This window comes from Apis cerana, linkage group LG13, assembly GCF_029169275.1.
Source record: "Apis cerana isolate GH-2021 linkage group LG13, AcerK_1.0, whole genome shotgun sequence".
Classification (NCBI taxonomy): domain Eukaryota; kingdom Metazoa; phylum Arthropoda; class Insecta; order Hymenoptera; family Apidae; genus Apis; species Apis cerana.
The window spans coordinates 3,417,006-3,438,170 of NC_083864.1; the positions used below are offsets into that span (position 1 = coordinate 3,417,006).

The 21,165-nt window shown below is 42.2% G+C and overlaps 1 protein-coding gene across 23 annotated transcripts in view; it reads right to left on the reverse strand.

The window, feature by feature from the left end:
* LOC107998782 (broad-complex core protein) overlaps positions 1-21,165 on the reverse strand; it is a 66,701-nt gene that overhangs the window by 15,248 nt on the left and 30,288 nt on the right. For 7 of the 23 annotated variants that reach the window (XM_062083568.1, XM_062083572.1, XM_062083574.1 and 4 more), the window contains one exon: positions 17,552-19,491. The exons of 4 other annotated variants lie outside the window; for them this stretch is intronic. In XM_062083568.1, the coding sequence (XP_061939552.1) occupies positions 18,725-19,491 (767 nt within the window). In that variant the 3' untranslated portion in view covers positions 17,552-18,724. Of the gene's footprint in view, positions 1-1,047; positions 2,251-2,503; positions 10,321-12,426; positions 16,084-17,551; positions 19,492-21,165 lie in introns of those variants that run through there. 12 more of the 23 variants (XM_062083589.1, XM_062083585.1, XM_062083584.1 and 9 more) reach the window with 5 other exon arrangements.

Here is a 21,165-nt window from a genome sequence, read left to right on the forward strand (position 1 = left end):
AAGGGAAGAAAAGAAAGCCTTCGACCGCGTGGATGGAACAAGACGCGCGGGCATGAAAAATAAGTGAGCGAACGAGATTTCTTTTGGCCGGTGTTCTCGACCATTAGTCTTCTCTATGTTATATATTTATATGTGCACCGCGGTGTGTACACACAATTCAGATAAAGGAGGATAAAGATTGTACGAAGGGGGACGAACGGACGAGGGGCGAGGGGTAGGTTGAAAGGTTGAGATAAGCGAAGAAAGGGGAGGGGGAGGGAAGGAAAACGTACATATACATGTACAAACGTATTGAGGAACGAAGCATGGACACGGAAACGAATTAAGCGATACATACGAAGAAAAAGGAAGGAGCGCGCTCGGTTCATTTGTGATGGCCGCGGTGCTCGTTAATTAAAAAAGATCCGGTCAGACTGGCGAAGCCTTGTGCGCGTGGTGCAACTTATAATATAACGCGTGTATATTGCGGCTTTTATAATACGGTATCTGCCCCCTTTTTCTTTTTTTTTTTTTCTCTCTTTTCGTCTTCCTTCTTCCTTCGCCCTTTAGCGCCCATCGAACGCGAAACGGAGGCGAGGCCAACCCCTTCGTTCAATGCCTTTCGCTGGAAAAAAAAGAGCTTTTTATCCAATTTCTCGGGCCGCGTCTCGTTAAACTTGAAGCAAAAGAAATTGTGAACAACCTCGCTGATGAGGTCGGTCGTACGGGAGGAGGATATTCCGAGTTGGAAGTGAAATCGTGAAATCGTGTTTGTACAAACACTCGTGCGCACACGTATGTTAAACGCGCATGCATCCACATCTCGCTCGTACGCGAGAAAGTGTACGCTTGTAGTACGAGCGAATGAGAGGAGAGAAGGGAATAATACGGAGAGAGGAAGGTTTTACGAACGTGCGTTCGTAAAGAGTGGATGGAGTTGTTGTGTACAAAAATTGCGCACGATCCTCTCCGCCCGATCTATATATATATAAGAAATATATATGTATATATATATATATATATATATATGAAATACGTAAACACTTTCCACTTTACTCTGGACACATGTACGTACGCATTAATATGTAACACCTCTCGTTCTTTTTTTTTTTTTTTTACGGATCACGCCTTCTCTCTCTGCTGACAAACCTTACAAACGTGAGGAATTGAATGGAGAGAGAGAAAAAAAAAAAAAAAAAAAAACAGAAGAAAAGAATGTAAAAAAAAAAAAATACACGAGAAGAGAAATAAGGGAGACGACGAGGAGGAAACACTGAGCATTCTGGGTGACACTTAAAGCATGCAGTTCCAAGTAAACGTAATAATATGCGTGAGCCTGGCGAGCGGCGTGGCGGCTTAATCGTTCTCTTTTCGCACACTGTGAATGGCCCTCGTTTCTCTCACGGCCTCTCGATCTCATTCGAAGGTATCGAGAATGCGTGTCGCCTCTCGGAGGGTCCCTTGGCTCCGCAGCACCTGTACTGGTACCGTAGTTCTCTCTCTCTCTCTCTCTCTCTCACTCTCATTCTCTCACTCTCTGTCTCTCTCTCACTCTCTCTCTCTCTCTCTGCCATGATGGATATATACGTGTGCCGAGAACAACTTCCGACGAGTCAATGTTTTTTGCAGGAGAACAGAGAAGAAACACGCGTGTCGCGTGTGCAAGGAATCTTTTCTCCTTCGAGAAACCCCTTCTTTTTCGACAATCCCTTCTGCTGCTGAAGAATCGGTTCTTACTTCGGTCTCCGGCCTAACATAATAACGGCGAACACATGCGTCGTGTCTCCAATTTTCCGACATGAAACAATCCCGAGAACAATCACGAGGTGGAAAGAGGTGGATCGAACAACAACGAACAAGTTGCGAACTCGTTTCGAGAGACAGAAACAGCGATCAAATCTCGGAAACGAATGGAGATCTCGTCGTCCAAACTCTCGTTGCTTTTTTTCCTTTTTATTATTATTTTATTTTTTTCTCCATCGATACATGGTGTGAACATTCGTGTCGTATCGACGTAACTTACCTTCCAGCTGAAAGAAACAGGCGTGACAACACAATGCATTCGTGATTTACACAATTTAAAAAAAGAAAAAAACAGGTTCGGGTGTGTGGAACACGATCGGGGCTTGGGGGGGGGGGTGGTGGCAGGGGGCAAGGAAGCGAAATATATAATAACGTATATACCTGCGTATGTATAACGGGGTGTGTGAATCGTTGTTGTTATCTTTCGTTCTTTTTTTTTTTTTTTTCTCTCGAGGATGTGATAGGTGACTAAAAAAAAACGAAGAAAAAGAAAAAAAAAGAGATACAAAGCGAATTATTAAAACCAAATAGTACATTTCATATTATATATATATATATATATATATACATATATATATATATATATGTGTGTGTGTGTGTGTGTGTGTAAAAAAAAAAAAAAATCGTGGTGGAAAATATATTAAGATGCATTTGACATTGCTTAGAAATAAAAAATAATAATAACTATAATTATAATAATATATAATAATAATATTAATAATAGTCATCAATAAATATATATTATAACCAGAACACCTTGGCAGATAACAAATAATAAGCAAGCACGGTAACGCTCGGCATTATTTCGCTTAAGAAGAAACGATTTGTACCCGAAACGGAGTCGTTACCGGAAAGAATTCAGCCTTTATTCATTTATTTATTCTTTTTTTTTTTTCCATGTTCCCCGGATGTTTTTCAAGATGTTTTCGAGCCTATGGCACCGGTTCTTTTTCTTTTTTATTTCTCAATACAATTTTTTTTACATATCTGACGAATTTCGAATAAGCTCGTTTTTTTTTTCAGTGCTTTGCTGCTTCTTTCTTCGCTCTATTCCTCGTTCTCTCTCTCTCTCTCTCTCTCTCTCTCATTCTTTTTCCACCGTTCTCTCTCTCTCTTTCTCTCTCTCACACACACACACACTCTTTTCCTCTCGTTTCCTTTCTCTCTCATTCACTCATGCACTCACACACTCTCTCTCTCTCTCTCTCTCTCTCTCTATAACTCGGAATTACAAAATAATTCTATTCAACGGTATCGCGATGTGTATCGTTCTCGCACAGGTAATGATATCGTCGATGGTATATGTCTGCTTATGTATCCGTGGGTGATCGCTAATTTAAATCTATCGTACGGTAATTGAACGGAATTATGGCTTATGATATTATTATTTTAAGAAAGCTTGTTGTGTGTATGAAAACTGCTGCTTGCTTTCCTGTCTGTACTGTATAATAATAGCTGCTTGGCTGCTTAAAATGTTAAGAAGATTAAAAAAAAAAAAAAAAAAAAACACAAATTGAATAAAATCTTACTGTCGCTATTGCGTATAATTCTACGGGATAATAATTACAACAAGAAAAAAAAATGAGGGGGAAAAAAAAAAGTAATAGGCGAACCTAAACGTGTGTGTAACTATGTATACGTATGATGTGCCTCTTATACCCATGACCATTAATTAAAAAAAAAAAAAGACAAGTAATAGTATCTGTGCGCTAAAAGCCTAACTTGTAAAAAAAAAAAAAAAAAGAGAAAACGTAGACAAAAAACGAGAAAAAGCGAACGAAGGAGACGTGGATGTGTCAGATACAAACAAAAGGTGATAATAAGGGAACTTGTGTGTGCGTGTGTGTGTATGTCCATGTGTATGCATGTGTACGTATGTGTGTGTATGTGTGCATGTGTGTGTGCACGTGTGTGTGCCGTTTTATCAACGAATGAATATTGAAAAAAAAAAAAAAAATCACGCGTTGCCGCCGATTCTATTATACACGTATGCATGATTATATACCGCTTATTTTTCTTTTCCACTCATACTTTCTCAGTTGATTCGAACTGCTGCGGTGCCCTGCCAATCTGATCGCGTTGTTCACATGCTTTCCCTCTAACCGTGTTTAAACTTAAGGAATTACATACTTTTAATTAACATTTGTTTGGTAACATCAGTCAAGAAACGTTAAAGATCAGTCCAATGTAAGAGTCGACTAATTAGAACGATTAAAAGGAAAAAAAAAAAAAAAAAAAAAAGGAAAAAAAAGAACATAGAATAAATCAGTCCAATTCAGTCTGACGCTAAAGCGTGTCGCGGTTGGCATAGGATGGCTGCTTAACTACGATGATCGCAATCAGGTACGCGTCTCGAATTTGTCTCCACGCCTCTCGCTTGTCGAATCGAAAGAAACCGTTCACCCCTTCGTAAAACTCCATCCCTTCGGTTGAAAAAAAGATTCGAATACGAATATTTAATAACTTTCGAAAAGAACATCGTTTCTTCGCGAAATTCTATCCCTTCCCTCCCCCCTCCCTCTTCCTTGAATCTTTCGACGAGAGAAGATTTCGAATCAATGATTGTTTCTCCTTCTGAAATCGAAAAATCGAAAAATCTTCCCGTACAAAAAATTTCGTATCTCTTCGATCGAAAAAAGAAAAAAAAAAAAAAAAAGAAAAATCTCACTCGTCTTTCTCTCATCGATCTCCGTGTTTCGCAAAAATTTCTCCATCCCCAACTGAGTCCACTCCTTTCGATCGAAAGGGAATCGGACATCGACGATTTTGCCAGCCGCGACACGTTCGATTCAACAATTCAGTCTTTCGATGTTCGAAAACGAAATTTCGAACGGTTCATTTTGCACTGGCCAATCGTTTTTAAAATTAGTAAGGAAGCACCTTCGCTCCTTTGTCTTTGCGCGCGTTTCGCAAGGCCAACTACAGAGCGCGAATTCCGAGAACGGCGTGTCATCATCTCCCAAAGGGGTGTCCCTGTGCTCCACGAGCCGTCGGTGTGCATAATAATTAATAAATTATTTTAGAACCGCGGTTGCACGGTCTCGCAATTTTCGTGACGCATTAACGTAGAGCGATAAATTAAACGAACGATAAACGAAAAAAGTAAAAAAAAAAAAAAAAAGTAATAATAATAATAATAATAATAATAAAAAATAAAAAAAGAAGAAGATACTCGAATAAACTTCTACTAAATATATAATTTGCAGTTAAATATTCATTCAATTTATATTAATTTCATTAATAATTTATTATTCTCATAATATAGCGCCGACCGCGGATCGGAAGGCGAATATATATTTCCGCGATTATATTTGGCCATTTTTACAGTAGTCACAAATCAATTTCCTTCGAATAAATCTACTAGTTTAAATATTATCAATATCAGTTCTTTCTTCTTCAGTACTGACTACTATAAAATTGTGTTTCGTTACTCTCGTAAATTTAAAGCTTCGTTCTTCCTCATTTCCTCTATCCAACCAAACAAAGAAACACCACACTCTTTCCCGACATCGTTCCTTTTTCCCCCCGCCCCCTCCCCTCCCCCGCCCTCCCCTCCCCCTCTCCCCGCTCATTATTATTTGCATTAAGAAAAAAAAAATGTTCGGCGTCGAACGTATTTTCGAAGGAAGAAATTTCTTTGCTAAAAAAAAGGCCATCCCCCTATTCTCTCTCTCCTCTCTTCAAATTCTCCCGCCCCCCTCCTTTTCCCTCCACTCCCACTCTCTCTCTCTCTCTCTCTCTCTCTCTCTCTCTTTCACTCTCTGTCTCTCTCGGATCCCGAATCGCGGGAAATCGCGGGATACCGTTCATTTTTTTTCGAAAATACGACCGTCGCGGACCACTTAACAAAAGTATAACCTAATTTAAATTATCATAGCCTATCTAACGATGTACAAGTGTGTTCACGTGTTATCCCATGTTGATCGAGTACAGTATAGTAGTATATCGAGCTGTCAGTGTCAGTCTGTGCGTGTGTGTGTCTGGGCTGGGTCTCGCACCACTTTTTGTACAGCGATGCACACTGATTCGATACAACGTTGTTGTTGTCGTTCTTGTTGTTGTTGTAAAATATATATGTATATATACAAATATATATATATATATATATATATATATATATTTATGTATATCTGTGTGTGTCTATGTGTGCTCTGAGGATTATTTTGCGATCGATCCTCTACAAGTGTCGACGCACGACGGGATCTAGTCTGTCTATAATGTTTATCGTTTCAGAACCCCTTCGATCCCTTCCTGACGCTCGTTTCCCCGACCGTGAGCGCTTCATCAACTCGCGCGAAATTCATTTCCATTTTATAAATCAACTCTCAACCAACAGATTTCATTACATCCATCGATATTTTCCTTTATCTATGCACGATGCAAGGGATTTTGCGTTGTACGTCGAATGATGATGACACGCGGAGGAGAAGATGAGAAAAAAGAAGGGAGAAGATGGGAGAAAATTGTGCCCGTGAGGAAGCGTCAGGAAGTTCTCGCGAGGCGGCCTATCAAAGTTCTACTAAAATATAGGTATATGCTATGTAGTCGGTTATATGTATATATGGCTATTATCGTTTAGTATATAAGTAACCTGTCAGTGTTAGTGGACCGTGTTTTTCCTCATTGCTCATACCTTCCCCCTTTCGAACTGTCTAAAAAAAAAAAAAAAAAGAAGAACAAAAACCGAACGCTGTTCAAATTCGCGACACGAATTTCTTTGCCGCTTGGAAAAAGAAAAAAGAAAAAACCCGTTTTCCCATGAAACGGGTGTCGTCATCGCGGCGCCTTCTCCCTTCCCTCCCTCCAACCCCTTTGACCCATCCCGGACCCGGACCCTTCCCCCCCTCGTGTGACGCGCGTTTTGCCGCGATAACGTAGAAAGAAAAAGGAAAGGAAAGAAAAGAAGAAGAAGGAGAAGAAAAAGAAGAAGGAAAAAAAAGAAGAAGGAATTCGAACGTGTAAGAAGCAAGAAAATAGACGACGACGTATGCACGGGGCGGAGAGCTTGGCAAAGAATGAAGCGTATGCAAATGAACGCGCCAAGGCCGCGAGGGTGAAACGCGGCTTCCTTTCCCGCTTTCTTCGTTTCCGTTGCACGGTTGACCGCGTCGAGAAAAACTCCCTCTGGATGAGCGCGAAACGAAAGGCGAAAACGAAAGGAAACGAATATTGGGAGGAAGAAGAAAGAAAGGAAGAAAGAAAAAGAGAAAAGAAAAGAAAAGACGGAAGAAGAACGATCGAAAGAAAGAAGAAGAAAACGAGTGTGTTTTCGCGTGTTTCGTGCCGTACATAACAACAAGTGGAAAAAAAGGAAATTAACGTTCGATGCTAACGACGACCACGACAACAATGATGATAATAATAATAATAATAATAATAATAATAATAATAATAATAGTAATAAGTGTTAAAAATGCAACTACGATCGTCCGTACGTAATAGAGTCGTAAAAAATAATATTTAATAATAAGATTAAGGTACTTTTTACGTAAAGCCCGTAATATATATATATATATTATGTTATATAGTATATATATATATATATATATATACTATTTTAAATGAATATGTGTGCCTGTGTGCAAGGTACCCCTCTAAAGCATTTTAATATGGAATGAATATATTAAGATAAAATATATAATATATATTATATTATATTATATCAATATATATATATATATATATATATCTCCTGTCTCGATGTCCGTCGCGGAACGAGGACGAATTCGTCGCAGAGGGGAAGGGAGAACCGACACCGGGGTTCCCTTCCTCCACCACGGGTACCCTGCCACTACTTTTTCGTTTATCTTTTTTTCTTTTTTTTTTTTCTCTCACTTTTTCTTTTTTTTTTTTTCTTTTTTTTTCTCTTTTTTTCTTTTTTCTTTTACAACCGTGTCAACCACGCGATCGTTATCGATCCGCGACGGAAGTCTCTCTCTCCCCTCCCCCCTTGTGTCTCATTCGCGCGTATTACCCCTCCCTTCCCCCCTTCCCGGTAATAGTTCCTCCCCTCTACAGTCCCCCCTCCCCTCTTCAACACCTAAACAATTAAAAATTCTCGAGTCTTCTGATTAATCAATATTTCGTTTTACAGTCTTGTCGAAACGTTTCGGACGTTTCCGCCTAAAAAGTTAGTTGGACGATGGTGTCTCCGACACCTGGAAGTATTTTTATTTTTATTTTTCGTTTTTTTTTTTCTTTTTTTTTCACCTCCTTCTCCTTCCCTTCCTTTCCTCGCGTTAATACGTTAAATCTAACTACTTGTGTGTGTTTGTGTGTAGTGTGTGTGTGTGTGTGTGTGTGTGCATATGTGTATAGCCTGCGATTAAGCCGTGTAAGATCGATAGACAGATATCGTCCGGAGCGAGTCCCGCGAGAGGACGTCGCATAAGATAAGGGGAAAAAAAAAAAAAAAAAAAAAGAAAGAGTTCGTCTTGCAATTGATTCGCGTTCACTCGACGAGCCGACGAGATCTGACGAAGCCGCGTCACATTCCTCGGTCGAATCATCGTCAACACGCGTTCCAAATTTTTATCTACCCTTTATCGAACCTTTTCCTTCCTCCTCTCCTCCCCCCTCCTCTTCCCATCGAGCTTTCGAAAATTTTACTTTTTACGCAAGTAGAAAGATCCGGAGAGTCACCACGCGGTATAAAAGTAGACGAAAATAACTATGCGATTTATTACTAATATTTTTTTTTCTTTTCTTTTCCTTTTTTTTTTTTCCACTACTAATATAGAGTTACACGATTAATCCTCGTTTTCCCGTGATATTTGTCCAGGGAAGGATCTCACGTAAAAGTTCGTCAAGGAGAACACGCAGGTCGATTTCCTTTTCTTTTTTTTTTTTTTGGAGATATGGAACGTGCGTTGAGGATGATTCGCGAGCGGATGCGAGCGAACTTTCGTAACAAACTTGGGGACAAACGAGCAAGCCTCGAATACGGACGGTTACGCGTCCGGAAGGTCGGTTTCTCTCACAGACTTCCGCGACTGTGTGTCGATGAGAAGAAAAAAAAAAAAAAAAAGAGAAAAAAATGGAAGAATCACTTCTCGATTCTTGGCAACATTTCGTCGTTTCTCCCTTTAACAATTGATAACACGTTATTGGTCGCCGGTTAAAAAGGGCCGGCGGAGGCCAGTAAAACCCCGAGGTATCGTACGACGTGTATCGCGACGTGTACAAAAAATCTCGTGTCCCGCGAATTCCGTATCTATGCATTATCAATCGCACAATTGAAAATTCGCAAACTTGAAAATATACAATCGACGCGCAATCGTTGAACCGATATGATCGAGTCGCGCGAGTACTTGACGAACTGGCGCGTTGAGAATAAAAAAATCGCCACGTTCATCACGTTTGTCTGGAAGCACTGATTTTCTTTTTGTTTCCTGTCTTTTTTTCTTTTTTCTTTTTTTTTTTTCCTTTTTTGTTTCTTTTTAAGCCAGAGAAGTCCCTTTCCAGGAAATCACATCGTTCGCTACATCGGCGTCGTCCTTGCTCCCACGGTGTTGTTGCTGCGTTCTTTCTCGCCGTTCTTTGCACAGCATGCACGCGCGAAGATATCGTGTGTGTATGTATATATATACATATGTATGTATGTATATATATATATATATATATAATTTGAATTACTTTTTTTTATTTTTCCTTTTTTTTTTCTCTTTCTTTTCTTCTTTTTCTCTTATACTTTCGATCGTCGATCTCCCGCATCCTCCCTTTTCTCGACCGATTAAAAACTCTATCAACGCGAGATCACGTTACTGCAACTGGTCCCATGGTAATCGCGAACGTTAACAGATCGGCGTAAGTAACGACGGCGACAACCGATTAATAATTAACAATTAACAACAATTCCATTACTGGCGCGCGGCTTGTATTCAGCCGACAGAAAAACGGGACGACAACGAAGGCAACAGTAACGCGTGTCGAACAGACGTGTCGAAAAGGAAAGAAAAATTGAGAGGAGCAACGCGATCCTTCGAGCGGCCATGCTGTCGACGATGTTGAGAGATATCCTTCTTCTCGTCCCTCGTAGAACGTGTCGTCCATTGGCACCGTTTTCTTCTCTTCTCCCTTCCTTCCGTTTCGTTCCTTTTTTCTTCTCTTCTCTTTCTTTCTTTCTTCCTTCCCTTCCTCCCTTCCTTCCTTCTTCCTTCCTTCCTTTCCTTCTTCCTTCCTTCCTTCCTTTCTTTCTTTCTCTCGTGTCTCTACTACTAAGCTCGTTTCACACAGTGTTTCCTCGGCACGGTCCGAGCAAACGCGACGATAACCGGCTCTATTTCTGCCTACGATGATAGATGCTCTTGTGATTGTTCAGACTGTTGAGCGTCCTGAACACCTTGTGGCAGAGGGCGCACACCGCGCTATTCAGGGGCTGGAAGTGTTGCTGCTCTTTGTGCCGTTTAAGGGTGAGCTTCGTGGAAAGGGTTTTACCGCAAACGTCGCAGGTATAGCACACACCCGGAGGGAGCAGATTGCCGTGTAACGGATGCGACAATCTCATCGCGAGGATCGCCGACGGTAGGCCTGCTGAACCTCCACCGATAACGTTTCGTTTCGTTTTATTTATTTATTTATTTATTTATTTATTTTTTCCAAACGAGAGGGAAAGGATCGATATTAAAGAAATTTATCGTGTTACATACGGAACATCCAAGTGAAATAGATCAGCGATTCGCGGGCGCGTTAAACATACAGACGATCGAAGGTTAGAAGACAGATAAAGAAAGAGATGGAGATAAAGAGAGAAAAAGCAACGTAGAGAAATAGTTAAGAGAAAGAGAGAGAGAGAAATTTATCGGTTAAAGCAAAGAGAGAGAAAGAAAGAGAAAGAAGCAAAGAAAGAAACAATAGCGAAGAGAGTTACGAAAAGAGAGTTAGAAAGATATATAAATATATGTATATATATATATATATAGAGAGAGAGAGAGAGAGTGAGAGAGAGAGACCAAGCACCATTGTCCGTTATAAATATCGACACCCAATTAAAAAGAATAGATATTTTCCGTTACGAACCAATGTTTGTGGCGTAGGAGGAGGCACACGGAGAGCCACGTGTGTGGATGGACCCCCAGCGCAAATCCGTGTTCGTGAAGGTAGCGGGTAGGTACACACAGAACAATGACGAACCAGAGCCGAACGTATAGCCGAGCGAGCGGGACCGGGAACAAACAAGAACAAAGATACGACTGCCATTAATATCACTGGACAAGATTAGTGTACGCTGATGGTGTTCTTCAATGCGCAGGGCCGGGGGGGTGGTTGGGGTTAAGGGTTGGGGGTGTTTGAGATGATGATTGAGGTAGTGGTGGTGATACGTGATGTGTAAAGGCTAAATGCGGAAATTCGTTGTCGCTGACGTATATATATATATATACGTACAGTATATGGGAATGTACAAATGGAAAGGAAGGAAGGGAGGAAGGGAAGGAGAGAGAGGGAGGGAAAGGTGCGAGGATATTCGTGGCGGGCGAAGAGGAGGATATTTTACGGGGAGGAAAATAAAGATGCATCGAGGGGCCGCCAATTGGCCACGGTGTTGCGAGGGGTCGGTGGCGACCCCTTGGCCGGACGAGAATACATTATTAATTGCGGCCGCTCGAAATTCCTTTCTTTTTCTTTTCCCTTTTCCTTCTTTTCTTTTCCGTTTTCTCTTTTCTTTTCTTTCTCCTGTCTTTTCTCTTTTCTTTTCTTTCTTTTCTTTTTCTCCGTTTTTTTCGGACGAATCTATCGTAGAGAGAAAGAGTGGCTCGGGGGCTCTGGTTTGTCATTGACCATGGGTAACGCGACGATCGCGAGGGATCGTCGCCACCGGAAGTCGGGATTCTCTACGAATCTCGAGGCATGGTTATCGATGCGCATGCACGTTCCTGCGCGGCCCTGAGCCGAGTGACTGAGCCGAGGTCTCCGCTGCATTCTCCGAAGCGATTTCTTTTCCACTCGTAACATTCCTTTCCTGCACGTTCTTACGGCTATATACGCGAAACAATCGAAGGTGAACCCTGAGACTGTTGGCGGCGACGCGGTGTCGCGTCGGGGAAAATGCAACGGAGGCCTCGCAGTGATTCTTTGGAGAGAGAGGAAAACAAAAAAAAGTAAATAAATAAATAAATAAACAAACAAATAAATGAATATATAATAAGTAAACAGATATATGAACGAATGAATGAATGAACGAATAAGAACGAAAAGAACGTAAAATGAAAAAAGAAGAGGGAACGAAACGAAAGAAAGAAAAAAAAAAAAAAAAAAAGGAGAAGAAAGCTTCGCGTTCACGAGAGATGTAGAGAAAACGCGTAACGCGGCGCGATCGCGAAATTGGACAACAACGAGGAGGGCCTGAGGCGTGGAGCGCGTGTACCTATTGGCATCGAGGACGGACGCTCGCACGAGTGGCGGGTATATATACGTGTCACGGGGTCTGGGGGTTATATGGTAGTACACGGTGGGGTATTGCTTGTTGTATATAGGTCGGCCGGAAGCGCACGCAGGGCAACGAGGTGTAACGCGGCCAAACAGAGGAGAAAAGAAAATGCAAAACGCAGCGAGGTTGCATAATAACCGCGAAGGTTAACGAGCGGCACGACGTTACCCGCGTGCACCTTTCTCCGATACGTGGAAAATAACAGGGGCCGCTCTCTCTCAGCGTACAAAAAGAAACATTTTATTTATATAAATAATCATGGTAAGTTGTAAGAATAATATCAATATAATAATATTAATATTAATAATAATAATAATAATAACAATAATAATAATAATAATATTAATATTAATAATAATAATAACAATAATAATAATAGTAATAATAATAATAATAATAATAATAGTAATAATAATAATAATAATAATAATCAGCATAATGTAAAAGTAATAAAGATAATCGATCGTCGACGATAAATTCGTTCGAGAATCTGATTAATCATAGTTGTGTGACGAGAAAAAAAAACAAGGATACGATAAGCGTATACGTGCGCGAGTACTATTGGACGTATGCTATCCCCGAAAGCCCGATAAAAAAAATAATAATAATTAGAGAGAAAGAGAGAGAGAGAGAGAGAGAGAGAGAGAGAGAGAAAGGACAACGATACAGGAGATTAAAAGAGAAGAGAAACAGAAAGTTACGTATCGCGTATGCGCATGTGTGTGCACGTATTTATAAACTTTTATGTACTTATGTAATTACGTTCGTGTATCGATAAATTCAGATATAAAAGACTTTTTTTTTTTTTCTTTTTTTTCCTCTTCTTTTTTTATTTACACGGATACGTACACACGCACGCGCGGTCCACGGCGCGTCTATTTTCGTTTGTTGAACAGATTTATGTACATTCTACGTACAGGCTCTCTCTTCGTCAAGAATATTCTACTCGTTCGAAGCCGATGTTTTTACGTTCGCTCTCGATTTATTTCCACGGGGAGTAAGGAAACGCGACATCTATCACAATTTTCTCGTTCTCGACATCGTGCGGTCGTGAAGTAACAGTTAAGCAAAGGAAAAACAAAAACAAAAAAATAATAATAAAATAATTATAATAATAATAATAATTATATAACGAAAGGTAACCATAGATAAAACTATCTCCCGATAACGATAGTCGTCGAGAAAAGAAGGAGATATTTAAAGAAACGTACTAGAAGAAATTAAAAAAAAAAAAACCAAGAAATAAAAAAAATAATTATTCGAATTAAAACGATTAAAAAAAAAGGGAGGAAGGGGAGGAATCCAAAACGCAAAATCCATTCGAGCGACCGATACGACCGAACGCGAATTTCGAACGTGCGAATAAATTAAAATTAATGTTAAACTTCGTACCGATCGAAATCTATCGAGCAGAATTTAAGTAAACCGTCAATTTAGCGATCGGCGTTGATTGTCTCGGTTTTTAAAATTGTTCTCCGAGATGGAGGATGGATCCCGATCACATCCCCTCCCCCGTCCTCGAGATGCAGATTTCCGGTAACCGTTGCAATTTTCCGAAATAATTCCGAACGCAAACGAACGGTGAAACGAGGGAGGAAGGGGGGACGAGGGGGAAGGAGGAGGGAAGCGTCAATATACGATAATTCGTAAATAATTCATTGCACCATTTCCCGCGAGAAACGCATATTTTTAAAAGTAACTTTTTTTCTTTCTTTTCTTTTTTTTTCTTTTTTTCCTTTTTTTTCTTTCTTTCTTTCCTTCTTTCTTTCTTTTCTTCTTCTACTTCTTCTTCTTCTTCTTCTTCTTCTTCTTCTTTCCTTTGGCTGAGACTTAAGGTACCTCTACGCGCGTCTCTCGATCGTCACGTTCGTCGCTCTCTTCGTTAAAGGAGACAGGTAAGAATCGTGCGTGAGCAAAACGTGCAAGGTCGTTCGTTTTGCTTGTTCCCGGCCAATTCCTTCTTCTCCTTTTCGATGGACGGGACGGGAGAGGGAGAGGAAAAGAGAGAGAAAGACAGACAGAGAGAAAGAGAGAGAGAGAGAGAGAAACAGAGAGAAACAGAGAAAGAGAAAGAGAGAGAGAGAAAGAGAGACGGGAAAAAGATGAAAAGGAGACAGACGAGCGCGCGTCTAGTTACCTCGTCAACGTTCTTACAACGTTGAGGATAAGCGAAGAACATTTACGATCATTAAACTTACGTTACATTAACTTATTATTAATTATATATATTTTCACTGTTTTGTACTGCGACTCTCCATGCGTATCCTACCGTACTACTACACCCTCGACAACCACCCTTCGTCAACTAAAAAGTATAAATACGAGAAGAAAGGAATTGATCGAAAGGGGGACGCTTGCGTTGTTGTTTTCTTTTTTTTTCTTTTTTTTTCTTTTTTTCCTTTTACTTTTTCCTTTTTTTTTCCGGAAAACGGAACGGTTCAAGTGAGAAGAAAAAAGATCAGTGTTCAGAAGCAACGAGAATTATACTCGCGGATAAAAACTCATCGTCTCGAACGATTTTCGAATCGTTCTTACTCTATTTCGAGCACCTACTTATTTATTTATTTATAGTACGTTCAACGCAACATATATATATATATATATAAATATATATATATATATAAATATATATATATATATTGTGTGTGTGTGTATGTGTATATATATATATATGTACGTATATCTTTCTCTTTGTAACCTCAGTAGAAAAATTAATTAAATTTCCGCGCGATTCGAGCACCACGAGGTTTTTTTAAAAACCTTTCGTTTTACGCTTCCTCTCGCATTTCCCTCGCATCTCTTTTCATTCCTTCATTCCCTCCAATGGCGATCCAATATATATATACGTCCGCTCGAACGAAAATATAAAAGAAAAAGAGAAACTATAATACAACAATCGTATCGTATCTACTATCACATCTTATCTTTCACCGCAAACGGACAGACAGGCGATTTCTTTCTAACGGTTCTCAGTTGGGAGGGTTGTAAAAAAAAAAAAAAAAGAAAGAAAGAAAAGAAAAGAAAAAAGAAAAAAATGCGTACCAACGTTGGCGTTGCAAAATAAACGTGCGCAAAATAATCGGCGAAATAATCCTATCGCTCGTAAATAAGTATACGTGGCACGACTAACTAACTAATTTTCGAAATTTGCGAAACTTCCTCGAAACCGAGAACATACGAAATACATTACTATTCGGCCCATTATTAATCGTCCTGATGGGAGGAGATTCTTTCAACGACTCGTCCGGGACGTGAATGTACGATTATTAAACTCGAATCTTTTTTTTTTTTTTTTTTTTTTTTTTCTTAATCTCTCGTCGTCTAATCGTCCGGTTCGAAACGTTCGCTCGATCGATCGAGAAATCTCCCTAACTCCTAATTACAACAATCTCGGACGTTTCCCTCGAGAAATTTTCGGCGAGAGAAACCAAAAATTGACGAGAGAATGTTTCAAGGTTTCGCGGGCTCTCCCGAAAAGGATTCGCGACATCTCGTTCTTTTCTATCCCATTCGCGATTGTTGTTGCTGTTGTTGATCCTGTTGTTGTTGTTGTTGTTGTTGTTGTTGCTGTTGTTGGTGTTGCTGAGAGGTAACTCTGTCCGAGTGCTCTCTCTGCTCTCTCTCCCGTTCGCGCATCTGTTCCATCTCCTTCCGTTGCTGCTCGTTCTTGCTGTGTTGGCGATGATAGATGCTCTTGTGGTTCCGGAGGCTGTTCAGGCTCGAGTAAACCCGCTTGCAGATGTTACAGATAGGTTCCTTGCTGGGCCTGGTGTGCACGTTCTGTATGTGCCGCCTCAACCGCGTTAGGGAGGTCAGGATTTTGTTGCAAGGCTCGCATCGAAACTCATCGGTCGCGCCGCTGCCAGCCAACGGACCTGGCGGCAGAACCAGACACAGGGGTTACTTTTTTTTTGGGTTTTTTCGCCCGAACCGTCAGTCAGGTCGAACGTAACGTCGGTACGGCACGTACGTAGGTACGTAACGTAGGAGGAACCGGGGGGGGGTGATTCTCCACTCCCTAGAGATTCTCCACTCCCTAGCCACACGGCTATCGCGTGTGCCCCGCGATCCTCCTCATCAGTTCTCACTCTTACACCACCATCTACCACCTTTTTTATTTTTTTCCGAGCCGAGAGAGAGAGAGAGAATAATCGTGCGCCCTTCTCGATTAGTCGCGCACACGTTGCACCGTCACCCGACCAAGCCGTGCTCAAACCGTCTTTTTATTTATCTATTTTATTTTTTTTTTTATTTTTTTGTTTTACATATATATACTTTTTTTTTTTGCGTTACTTTGGAACCACGTAATTATGCTTGCAGGTGCTACCACATCATATATATATATGTATATAGCATCTTCATCGTACGCTCGTTCTCTACTTTTTATCTTTTTATTTATTATTATTATTAGTTTTTTTTTTTTATTTCTTTGTTACACACGTGTATATTATACGCGGTACGGCGTGCGCGCTTTCCGGGGAGAAAGTATATACACCCTTCTGCGTCGTTTCCTTTTCACCGTTGTCATTGTTTTCGCCAATGTTTTCTTTCTTTCTTTCTTTCTTTTCTTTTTTTTCCTTTCCCCATAATCCCTCTCCTCGAAGCAGACGGTTTCGTCGAAAATTCTATGCAACGATTAGAGAAGAAGATTTCGAAGGTTTCCGATCGTTCTTCCGATTCACTGCACGAATATCGATATATTTACGTGGAATTGGACAATATTACACAAGATACGCGCAATTTCGTGATTCGTATCAATGACAATGGCCACAGAATGGATCGCAGAAGGGTCTATTTCCTTTCCCGGATCGGAAGGCGACGTGTGCCGTACCATTTCGTGATTCGTGATTCGTCGTCATGCTCTTTTTTTTTTTTTCTTACTTTTTTTTCTATTACTTTTTAGCGCTTACGATTACGATAGTGGAGTGCAAGCAATTCCAAGATTCCAGTGAACGATTTCTGTGAGCGATGACGTTAGTGTTTTTTCAGAGCACCAGAGATGTAATTCCATGTCGATGCGTATTATTTACAGCAAGACAGAGCAGAGTAGATTCTTGTGGTGGTAATACATGTGTATATAAATATTATGTATATATATATATATACAAGAGTGTGATATTTTGTCTAACGGGATGATGCGATGAAGCGAAACACTTGATTATTGATCTCTCTGTGTATTTTCATACGTGGGTAATACGTATGACTCGCAAACGAGAACCCTCCGCCTATATCATTCGTATATTCACGAATTTTTCCATCGTAACGACTACGTTCCGGGTATTTTTTTTTTTTTATATTATTATTATTATTACTTTTGGTATATTTTGTCAGTGAAACAACAAATTTTTCATTCCATCGAATTCTCTTTTATTTCTCTCAATTCAATTTTCTAACGACATTCACTATAGAGCAACAATTACGTTTTTTTTTTCTTTTTTCTTTTTTTTTCTTTGCGCGCGTTTTGCCTTAGCCTTAACTACTACGCGGATCCCGCGGATAGTCGATAACGTCGTTCCTCTTCTTCTCGCACGAACGTCGCGAGACACAAGATCGACACAAGTCCGTCATTGTCGGCGAAACGTTATAGAAAATCTGATTGATTGATTGATCCAAGCATGAGAAAGGCGCAGAGAGGAAGAGAGAGAGAGAGAGAAAAGAGAAAGGAAGAGATATGGTGGACGGAACGATACGAGAAAGAAGATAAGGAGAAAAGAGGGGGTGAGAAACTAATCTGTGAACGGTATGGATATCGAAAAATTGTCTTTTCAAATGCCTGATAGGACGGGATTTGTAGTTGCCGACGTGCCGATAAATAGATTCGTACGATTGGTAACGAACACGTGGATACGTTTTCCACCGGAGGAAAAACTCTGTCGGCAAAAATACGTTCGTGCGGTCAGAGATTCAAGGAAAGAGAGAAAAAGAGAGAGAGAGAGAGAGAGATTGCACAGCCACTATGCATCCTCCTCCATAATCGATAGAGCACACCACGAAAGTGGTGCAGTGGTGGTGTCGCTAATCGACGGAGAAACGTGACAAGGTTGACTTTATCGTCGGGTAAAATACGCAAGGGTAAAACCTACCCTTGGCTCGCTCTCTAGGGTGGATGAGGAAGAGCACGGTCGTACCGGAGGAGAGTGGTATCGATTTTGCCGCCGGGAAGATTGCTCGCTCGTGAACTTGCCGCGAAACTAGATGGCGGAACTTATTTGGGAGAAAAGGGTCGCGCGTGATAGGACGACCTCTTTGGCGTGGTTCGAGGTAATCGGTAACGTTGTACCATGGTCGACGAAAAAAAAAAAAAAGAAAAAAAAATAATGAAACAGACTAGGATCATCGTGTGACGGTAACGGAAATTACGATAACGCGAATATATTACACAAAATTGGCTAAACGATTGTCTCTTCGCTTTCTCATGCCGGTTAATCCCCTGGGCGCGTTCTTTCTTCGTGGATGGATCTCTGTGGGCGGGGAGGGTGGGGCAAGACGGAACCTCTTGCGCGCATCCGGTCAAGACTAGACCATCGGTGTCTGCCAGTACTTGGCCTCGCACTGTTCCTCGTGCTCCTTCCGCTCTTTCTTCGCGTGATACTGACTCTTGTGACTGACCAGACTGTTCCTCGACTTGTAACTCCTGCCGCACTGGTCGCAACAGAGCGACTGCGGCACGTAAAAATGCGTGTCCGCCAGATGTCTCTGCAGGGACCAGGCGCGGGAGAAAGTCTTCTGGCAAAAGCTACAGTAAGTACCGCTGATCGAGCGACCCGTGTACTTGAGATCTTGAGCCTCGGCCTGTGCCTGTGCCCTGGCGTCTCCGCGGACGTGCTTCGAGGACGGCGCCTGCGAGTTCCCGTTCTGCATCAACCAGCGAAGATCGGCGAACGGTACGCTCTCGTTCGCGGCAACCGTCCTTGGCTGCTGTTGTTGCTGCTGCTGCTGCTGCTGCTGCTGCTGCCTGCCCTGCTGGCGCATCTGTTGCCCGTTATTGGCGGCATTATTGCAGGCCGAGTCCCGTTCCGACTGCAGATCGATCTGCTCGGTGAGCAAACAGGACTCGAGCTCGTCTATCTTGGGCGACAGAGGTTCCGACTTGAGCACGATCTGCATCTGATCGTTAATGTCGTCTAAGAGATCGATAATGGGTAGGTCCGGGTGGTGTTGGTGCTCCTGCATCATCTCGCACTGACTAGTTCCCGTACTATGGCTCGATTGGCCGGTTTGCCGTTGACCGTCTCCGTTGGTAGGGGACTGCCAACCCCCGTCCTCCTCGGCGACCTCCCGGTCTGCAACCAAAGAGGAGGGGGCTGAGTCCATCGAGATGTTCACGCCGGATTTAACGAACGTCGGCCGCGACACCGGTCTCTTATCATCGGGGAGGACGTGGTCTCGCGTCGGAAGAAAGGCCGTGAATGTGAGAAGGAGAAGAAAGGAGTGGAAAGGAAGGGGGTGGCGCGCGGTGGAAGGGAAAAGGCTTCGGTTTCCGGCTAAATGGATAACGGACGTCGTTAATCGTCGTGCATCGCCCGTTGAAAGGAGAGAAGAATCGCGAAAAGACGGCCAGGAGAGGAGGAGAAACAGAGAGAGAGAGAGAGAGGAGAGGATGGGGAGCAGGGGCAGAAAGGAGGGTTGAAAGGTGGGCTAAGAGGGAAGATAGGGCGAGTGTACATTCATCGTCTCATAAAAGCCGGTACAACGTCCGCGAGTATGAGATGTCGATACAACAACGAGAGAGCAACGGCGGTAGTAGTAACGGGTAGTAAGAGTAAGGAGCAAGGAGTAAGGAGCAAGAGCAAGAGCAAGAGCAAGAGCGGGAACATAACGGCGATGCTTCTTCTTTGCGGGATTTTACCCAGCCGGTTACCTTAGCAACCGAACCCCCCCACGTACGACGCTCCTTCCCCCGTTTTTCCGTGGTGCCGGGAAGGGGATATATACCTAGGATGCGTATTATTCTTAATAACCCCCGTATGCCGTTGCGCTGTATTATGACTGATGTTGACTCTAAGCGGAGAGCCACGGCGATCGATAGCTCGCTACCACCGCGACTATGAAACCGAGAGAGAGACAGAGAGAGAGAGAGAGAGAGAGAGAGAGAGTAGAGCACGACTAAGGGAGGGCCAAAGGGGTTGTAAAGAGGAGAGAGAGAGAGAGAGAGAGAGAGAAGGGTGGAGGAGGATAGGGCCGAGGGGATCGGCGGGGAGAGAAAAATCTAAGTAGCTTCCGGATTGGTTACGCGAGTCTTACGAACTTTTGAAAGAGTTACGTGGACAGTGGTGGGGACGGAAGAAGCAAGGAGGACGCAAGGAAGAACTACCCTCCCCTCCGACCACGGCCCTTTTTCCATTCGATGCGGTTGCGCGTTTCGCGAAATCACCGCGATCAAACGATAAGTCTTCCCCGGATATTGGATCGTGTGTATTTAGCCGTTCACGGAAAGGAATCGTTTCTGAAAACGCGGACGAGAGAAAGAGAGAGAGAGACAGAGGATGGGATATAAAGCATATATCCCCTTCTTTCCTCAATTAATCGAATCGAAACGTTTAGAGATTCGGGGAGATCTGCTCGAGATGCAACGAATCTACGAGTGAATGCAACGACGACGGCCTTTACAGAGCGCGTGACGACGATGCTTTCTTCTTCTTTTTTCTCCCTCCCTCTCTCTCTCTCTCTCTCTCTCTTTTACGATACGTCGAATCGCGTTAATCGGTCGCGATAAGAGGAAAAAAACGGGGGAGGAGAGGAGGAATGTACGCGTCGGACGAATTTGTTCGCGGAGAGAGAGAGAGAGAGAGAGAGATCGGTGCACGCGCGCTGGTGGAGACTGGCGGCGATGCTCGAAACTAAAATGTCTCAATGAATTAAGCACCGCAACCAAGTAGAGAGACCTTCACCTTGTCTCGAACCGTGTTACGACGCCTCTCACGGAGATCGCGATTCGACGCGATACGTAAACAAGT